Here is an 8991-nt window from a genome sequence, read left to right as displayed (position 1 = left end):
ACAAATACGTAGCAAGGATGTGGGGTTGGGATAGGTATGGTTCAGAAGAACGTGGGTGGAACAACGAATCAGAGTCGAGCAACCAACTAAAGCCTTAGAATTTGAAACAGATACTAGATGGTTGGGTTGGTAAATAAGTTTCGTGCTAAGGGTCGATGCCAGGAAGAAGTAGCAGAGAGTGAGAAGTTGTTGATGCCGGTCGGTGGTACCTATGTATCACGCTGTAATCCTACGCTAACGGTATTTGATTCTCACGAACCAGTACCACGTTGATGGCTGATTCTGGATGTCAGTACAGTCAGATCTTTAGACGTTGAGACTGACAGCAAGACTGAAGCAACATTGCCTCTCATGCGGGGCGTATCTTGGCGAGATTGGGTGGCGGGGTATCATTGCAGCGATCAGGCCGTACCGTACCTCAACCTTTTCCAACTTTTATCGCAACACCTGCATAGACAATGCATGTCTTTCACGAGTGCAGTTACCTAGATAGGTCTAAGTAAGTAAATGCGTGCTCTGGAGATATTCTGCAGCGCTTCTCCTTGACCTTTTGTTCGTGCGTTGTTTTTCGCATGGGATGCTGCCTAGGCACGTGAAGGATAACGTACAGCGCAAGTTCTTCTGAAGGGAAGTTCTTTGTCGACGAAGTGTACAACAAACATTTTCCTGACGTGCTTGCTTCGATTGCGATGGTACTTAGGTGCCATCTTCGCCAACCGGCTAACAACGGCGGAGTTTTCCAGAGCCACGAGCACTCTTCATTTCACAATCGAGTCAAACTGTATGGAAACGCTCTTCCGGTGCGAATAGTGACTGACTCAACGATTCAGGGACTGCTGTAGGTCGAACTAGTGTTTTCGAAATGGCCTTGTAGCTTTCCAGGCCTATATCTGATATTAACAAGACAAGAAAATCTTCAGCAACAATTATATGACTCCCATTAACCAGCTCTTCCATGTTGGTTCAGCCGTTCCAAGGTTACGTTACGATTTGTTATTTTGCCGATATTCGATTTGGAAGAGCTGAAGGGCATGCTTGCTATTGGGGACATCTCGCTAGACAACATGAATGAAAGAAGGCATGCCGAGGCACTGAATAGCGACCCCCGTAAGGATTGAGCAAGATACTCACCAATAGTGCCTTAGCCACTCGCGGACATTCAGTCACGGCATCGGAGGGAGAGTCTCCTACTTATGTTGAGAGCAGTTGAGGTTCGTGGTAGGAGAAGGGGAGGCAAGCTTCGGTAAAGATGAAGCTTTATTAGGCTGAGAAGCTAAACCTTTGAAGATGTATGCTACTGAAATAGATGGGGATCGTCACCAGAGTGAAAAGCCGCACTTCATGAGTATTAAAGTGGCCCAGGACCATGTCCATTTGTGGGCGGGAACGTCTATGAAATCCCATTATAACAACGATACTCGAATGAAATACTGACTATAAGTATAGATTGCACTTTGGCATGCTGCTCGAGTAGCTGAAGGAATGGGGTGAGCCTCAACGAGAAAACATCAATCCATCTAACCACTGGCACAGTGTATAGACACAAGTACCACGCCGATACTTCTAGGGATATCGATACAACACGATGACCCATGTTTTGGCAAAAACACGATGTCCCATTCTTGGGCTAGGGAGCCTGCTTGATATGGCAAACAACTCAACGAGACTGGCCGCGAGCAGGCTGCTGGTTCGACCAGTGGGCGGATACATTGATGGCCATGGATGGTACCTGCGTTAGTTCTGATGTCGTTCTCGGTAGCTGAAGCTCCAGGGCCGACTCGGCTTTCGCCTAATATGCGGTCCTTCGAATTCGCATTCTGGTGCTGCCTTCGCTTTCTCCATCGTACCAACCATCTTCGTGCTCTATACTGGGACATTCATACGATTTCAAGCCGACATGAGCAGATATCTACCTATTTCCGAAGTCTCTTCTTCGCATCGTGAATGACTGACCGGACAGTTTGCCTGTTTGGTAAACACCAACTCCACTACCGCATCCACATCCCATGTGCCAAGCATCAGGGCCACCCCCAACAGGCTCTTGCACACTACTCCAGCGTCACACTCGGTAAATACGCCTACTCAGGATTGTTTAGTACCAATCAACTACCTTGCGGCGCAAGTTTTTGCCTTCTGTTACGGAAACTGAGTACCGCAATGTCCACCGCCAAGTCAATCCGCCGCCTTGGCTCGGTGCCCAGACATGTAGGTGTATGCTATGATGCAGCAACCCAAAGGTAAGGAATACAAAAACTTCAGCCCGGAAGTACCAGCTTGAGTTCTTTACCCTACTGCCTCTCACGAAACATTCTATTCAAGTCCTCGTAGCACTCTCGTTACCGCGCACCCAGCTCGACAAGATATCTACGGTCATTTCTACAAATCCATCGATATGAGGTTCTCAGTAATTGCTCTCCTCGCTGCGGCTACCGCCGTTGTGGCACAGGACACTGTATCTGTGACTGCCGGTGGTGATTGTGAGCCTCACGGCGACCACTGGTAAGGAGACATGAACATATATATGTTTTACAGATTCAAACTGACAGCATTCAGGCACTGCGCCGACGGCGTTCCAGAGCCTACTACCCCTCCTACCCCAGAGCAACTCGCTTCTCATTCTGCTGAGGAGGCTGCTGAGGATACAGCTGCTTCTACCCCTGCCTCTACCATCGCTTCAACTACCCTCACCGTTGTCACTTCTGGATCTGCCCTGGTCACTGCATCCGCATCCCACAGCCACGACGATGAGGACGACCACGACCATGAAGCCACCGCCAGCACTTGCGAGCCCCACGGTGATCACTGGCACTGCCCTGCTGGCGTTGCTGAGCCCACCACTGCCCCCGCCGAGACTGTCTCTGGTACTGCTACCGTCACTGCCAGTGGTGACGCTGCTGAATCTGCCGCTGGTACCTCCAGCGCTCTCCCTGAGCAAACCTCTAACGCCGCTGTCGCTCTTGGCGCTGGCAAGGTTGCTGCTGTTCTCGGTGCTGCCGCTTACTTCCTGTAAGCGCGGATTAGCCTGGACAGTTTTGTTGACCTTTGAATGCATCCAAGCCTTCAAATGAGCGGATATACATGTGACGGATCATCATATCCTGACTACATGACTTCACTGTACATAATAAGATACCGGGTACTCACGACGATATCCTGTCTCTGAATCGAACGATAAAAACTTCTGTGTTAAAAATTAAGATTCGGTCTATTGCTATACGTGATGACTTGGATTAAATCTATATCTTATACTATTCTACTATTGACTCATGTCGATTGCTAAAGCATACTCGAGAGTCAGCCAAATCGTGCGCTTCAGCATAGTTCTTGTCACATTGTTGATGATGAGTCCCGCAGTTGTGCTTCCTCCGAGACGTTCACCCATATGGGCCAAACGGAAACTGGATTTTGAGGTGTGATCGTAGAGCAAACATACCTTCTTTCTTTGAAATAATAATTTGCCTATGAATGTTTTGGCTGGGGCTTAGACGTAGCTCCCTGAAGACAAAACGAAGTGTGTTTCGCTCTCCACAACTAACATGTGTCTTGTCTCGTGTGTTGACAATGAGAAAGTCTCAGGCGCATCGATAAGGAACAAAGTCCGGCCATTATTCGACAAACAAGCATCCTTATAAATGAAGATGATCAAAATAACATCTAGGGTTACATTCGTTGCACATATCCTGCTATCGTTCATGAAAAGACACCAAGTTTGAGGCAAGCCACACGTTATCTTACCATACTCCAAGACCGATTTTCTCGTTAGGAAAAACCAATCCACACAATCAAGCACGACTCTGAAGACGAAAGTGAAACTCACAATAATGGCATTCTCCTGCATCTCCCACATCTTCATCAATCTTACAACACCAACACAACCAGTCCATAAACCCAACCACACAGGTCTCATCCACCAAGCCTCTCTCCCAACAAACCCACCTTCCACATTTCCTCCCGCACCCAATCAACCCACAACAGCTTTCGCTCCCAATCTTGTATCCGGTGCAACGTTTCGCGAGCGCATGCAAGAAATCTTGTCGGAACCGCGGGCAACAGAACGGATCGAAACACAAGACGAAGACAGGGGAGAAGACGGAACGAGTTGGGTTTTAGCAAACAAGGATGTGGACGGATGGGATGTTGGGCGTGAGAAGGCTACGCAAATGTTTGTTAAGAGGAAGGGGAGGGGGGAGTTTAGATTCGAAGACGCGATGGTGGAGGGGTGGGGCATTGGATTGAGGGAGAAAGAAGCGAGTTATCGCGTAATGGAGGAGTGTAACAAGGACAACGAGAAGGAGGTATTGGATAGGCAAGAAATGTTGAGAGACGGTTTTAAGTATCGGGGATGGGTTGATGAGGAGATTCAAAGAAATTAGTGAGTGAAGAATAGCAAATCATATGAGAGGGAGGTAGCTGGGAACACTTTTGAAGGTGGAGATCATCTTCCTTATGAGGTAAAATGTCCACCGGAGAACAACGATGGAGGGACATAGGGACAGAGTATGACAGAACAAGTGTCACATGCAGGTTTTGAAAGATGATCAATATGCGTAATTATTCACCAGAGAGCAGGGACTTTCTCAGTACATAGCAATACGCGTTAGAACCCGACTTTCTTTCTCTTTCCGTGTCAAGCGGTTGTTGTCGTATCTTAGCTGTCGTGATGATTTACAAGTGGTGGAAGGTACGTGTCGCATTATGCAAGGGGAATTTGCGTCCGAACCGCTGACTCTCTCGCCCACACTTCACACCAAAGATCGATTGAAGGACTTTTCTGTAGACTGTATGGTCCAGAAGAAGACTTGTGACCGTATACTCGGGAACTAAGCGCTACTGTCGTCCACCGGACGTGTTTAGGGACCACCTGTGCCGCATCGCTTTAACTCGTTGAATAAGAAGAAGACGGCTAGATGGTAGTCTAGATCTCATGATCCACTATCGAATTGCGTGTCTACCGTGTATCAAAGAGGGCTACGACATACTGGCGTATCAGGGGCGATGCGCGAGGTGTCCCTTCGTGTCGATTACACCTGAAGGACCATGACGCCGCACGCAACGCGTGTGAACGGTGTGTTATTATGCACATACATGCATAATCAACGATACAGAATGTACTATTGAGTCGTTAACACATGGAATGGGCGGCCGGTAGTAGGAAATGCCTGCTTGCCTGGATGGCACTAAGAGAAGTATATAAAGCTTCTCACGTACTTTTTCTCCCATTCTCATCCGTCTCTTCTTATATTCTAATCGTTAAATCTACAATCTTCACATCTTCAAAGACATACGACCTCATCATGAAGCTCCTTAGCTTTACTTTCACGATCTTAACGCTCGCCGCCACCAGTGCAGTTGCAGCACCAGCACCTACCTGTGAAGGACGCTACTGTACGGTGTACCCCGAACCATGGTCTGGTGTCCGCAAGAATGTGTCAGTGGACTGCAAGACCAACTCTGTTTCTTCTTTCATTTGGTGCGTAGGAGGATGTGAAAATGGTGCCTGCCTATGACCGAGTGGCTTGACTTGATTATCGTGGAAGAAGGTCAGTACGTCAAAACCACTGTGAGCAACAAGCATTGAGACTGACTAGCAGTAGAACTCAGAAGAAGCTAATGGAAACCTTGTGGTAATAGCGAAGGCTGATATCCCATTCTTTGAAAGTTGTAGAATGGGAAAGTGCCGTAGAGGTGGTGTGGTCGAAGTTCATCAAGTTCTTCTCTGTGGGGAATGAAATGATAATCTACTAGGTCGACCAAAGCATGCAAAGATGTAGCCTCCGAAGCAAATTGCCACTATCCTTTCCAGTCTTAAATTACGAAAGAGCGAAGTACACGAGGTGAAGCTCTTTGACCAATGCCTCGCATGTGACTATCACTTGAAACAGGATCCATGAATCCTGTTACTTGGAGTCAACGGCCACGGCAGCTGGTACCGGTAAAGAACTGCATGAAAAATATCGTATTCCGACCGTCGAGCACCAACAAACTAAGACCAAGACAAATTACAATGAGACGGCTGAAGTCATGAGTACTCCACGGTATTGACGAACTGAACGTGTCGAGTCTGAACACAAATATAGACGATGAGGAGCCGCAACTACAGATCGTGTGGCCAGATAGAAGCGAGCTGACTTGGCACAGAACCGAGACTACTACCGTAATCAGGTAAGTTGACGCGTAAGGTGACGTATACCTACCCTTCTTAAGGCGGAATGTAAGGTTGACGACCGATACTATCCGTATTATCAGTGTTGCATACCATTGTGTTTGCGGACGCGGCTGTGTAAAACCCGAATAATCTATCTTGTCCATCCTAGGTCAAGTGGTATACTGTGCCCTACCCATGGAGCAGGGTTCAGATGTTGGAATGTTCTCAGTCGCCATGAGGGGCTGCTGTTACGAACAGATAGACAGGACCGTGATTCATGTTAGCGCCCTACACTCCCTATGACGCTGATTGACCAGCGCGCACCAGATACCAACAAACGATCTGCATCCGCACTTCTATTTCAAGCCTCGTATATATGCAGTCGTCAAAAATGCCGCTGGACCTAACGTCTGCAGCCGCTGAACCTCCCGCATTAAGTAAGGGTGCCAACGTACCAACAGGCCCTCCACACCCGCATGCTTTTACCGATCAGATGAGTTCTTCTAGAAGGACAGTGGCTTCCAGAAGGCGGGAGCCGCCCTTCAGTAATGCACATGTAGATCTATTTCAAGCCGTTCGGTGCTTGATGTACACTCCGATCTCATCGAAAGAGAGCGGAAGGAGCGTGCAGCATGCCATCGCATTGCAGACAGCAAGCCCTGTGGAATATCATGTATGTTGCCATGGACGAAAAGGTACGTGGTTATTGTTATCAGGCCACTCGAACGCAGGATGGTCGTCATGTGTGGTAATTTGAGTGCATGGTGGCTATCCCTAGGGCCGGGCCATTGGAAAGATGGGTATCTAAGGCCAAGGCCGTGCCTGCGGTAGACTGATCAAGATGACCCAGGGTCATGGCGTGGCTGTCCTCAGTGTGACATTCGTGTTCAGAAGGCGTTCAGTTGTCGAGCTGGCTGGGCCTATGGCAACTATTTGAGCCTTGTCGCGTCTATTGGATAGTCTAGAGCAACGTGGCTCTGCAGTACCTTCAGGAGCGTTGGATTTAATAAGACGTGGTCTGACATCGTGATAGTGCAACCAAGAGGAGGTGGGAACAGTGGAGCGTAGACGTCAGCCACAGGCATGCACCCAGCCTGGAGTTGTGGTGTACTGTGCTATCACGCTTTGCGCGATAGGCGTTGCGAAGCGTAATTCAAGGTATGCAAGTCCGTGCGATATTTCCGTGTTATGGAGATGGCATGGATGCAGCCCATTTGGCAAGGCTGCAGTTTTATTGAGGTGAAACGAGTGGGACATCCAGACCTCGGGCGATCAAAGCGCTGTTCGTAGCGGGCACAGTGACAGGTCAAGCTGGCTGAAGATACTTTGCAGGAAGAGTCGCGAGAGGCTGCAAATCATGTACGACTGTGGCCATAACGCGGCTACTCTTGTGAGTTATAGTGGGACAGTGCAGAGTTGCCCAGGGTATCCAGGGACGATGCCGGCCTGCAAGCGTTTCTTGCTCCTTGGGTACGGGGACGACCGCTTTAGACGTAACGGGCGGCAGACCGACATGACCAGACAGCCAAACTATTGAAAGTATCCGACCAGAGTTTCATCAACAAGGTCCATCAGGGTCGAGCGCGAAGACCAAAAGACGATGCTGTGTCCAGCCAGGTTAAGCTCCGGAGGATTTGTCGGAGCCTAAGTGCGACACTCCTCCATCCAGCAGAGCGTTTGACATGTGCGCGTGGTGGGTTCGCGGCTCCCAATCAATGAAGGGTGAAACCTCCGCCTTCCGCAAACTCTAATGGCATGTTACTTTTGTGAGTCGCTCCAGCGGCGGATAAAGCGGGTGGTCTCATGCATGATTCGGCGGTACGTGATCGCCACAGGATTAAGCTAGACATGGACATTCGAGGACAGAGTCCTGCTACCACAATGGTTTGACAAAACTGCAGAGGGCTCACGATGTTGACAACAATGTGAAGCGGATCTGATCGCCCCAGGCCCTGGGGGAGGCTTCAACGGGAGAGTGCGCATCCCAGCCGTTGAGAGATACAAGAAAACTGGGGCTGCATGCTTCCGATGGTAAAGTGGGCGAATCAAGGTGGCTGGAACGACGGGTAAAGGATCCCACTTGGCGCAATCCAGCAGAAGGGCAGCAGGGGCAAATCAGCCACGATGATCCTTTGGGAGTGGGCCGTTTCTTGCCCATTGCTTGTTGCTGGAATCCGCCTCGCTGGCCATTGGTTTCCAGCTTTCCAGTCGGCAGTCTGTCAGCAGCGGTCGCATGAAAAAGCACCGCTAGAGAACCGTTCATGGGGGCGGTCAGCAATCAGGCAAAAACAAACACTCGGCGCTGGAAAACGATGGAGAGATGATGGACCTGTACATTGACATGGATGTGCGGATGATGGGCATCCGTCAGGCCATTTCAATCTGCTGTGCGCGCCAGCTTCGTCACACGGCACGTTCTTGGCATTTCGCGGTATCTCCCGTGGTATCATGCATCCCCCATACACCAGCGGACCTACCACAGAAACCGGCTCTGAACCCAGACGTGGCGTCGCAGCTGAGCGTCGCTTGGAATTAGCATGGTGGGAAGCGTGAAGGCAACCAGCAGTGGCGCTGGGAAGATTCCGTAGTACGGCAATGCCGTTTGCCTCGGTGTCTACCCAGCGCGCCAGGGCTCCCAGAAAGATGTGATGGAACGACACTGGTGCTGTTCATCGACGACCCGGGTGTGTGAGCTGGAACCGTGTGATCGGTGGGCCGCTCACCTAGTTAGTTTAACTTTGGTAAGCCGCGGGCCAATATGTTTCGATTCCCGCCTGGTGCTCGCTTCGAGGCGTACGAGTCATGGCGGTGCCTCTCAGCCATCTTCTGGTGGATGGCGTATGCAG

General features: G+C 49.8%; 1 protein-coding gene across 1 annotated transcript; it reads left to right on the top strand.

Moving 5' to 3' along the window:
• Positions 1-2392: 2392 nt before the first annotated feature.
• Positions 2393-3010, top strand: J4E82_000115 (uncharacterized protein; the record flags this gene model as incomplete). The annotated part of the gene is made up of 2 exons (XM_051726438.1): positions 2393-2499; positions 2554-3010. The coding sequence occupies 2 exons, from the start codon at positions 2393-2395 to the stop codon at positions 3008-3010; spliced, it is 564 nt and encodes a 187-aa protein (XP_051593620.1).
• Between the last annotated feature and the right edge of the window lie 5981 nt (positions 3011-8991).

The sequence above is a fragment of the Alternaria postmessia genome (genome assembly GCF_024291825.1).
Source record: "Alternaria postmessia strain BMP 2775 chromosome Unknown scaffold_1, whole genome shotgun sequence".
In the NCBI taxonomy this organism is placed as follows: Eukaryota; Fungi; Ascomycota; class Dothideomycetes; order Pleosporales; family Pleosporaceae; genus Alternaria; species Alternaria postmessia.
The sequence above is the reverse complement of the archived record's forward strand: the minus strand, read 5'-3'. Positions and strand labels throughout refer to the sequence as shown.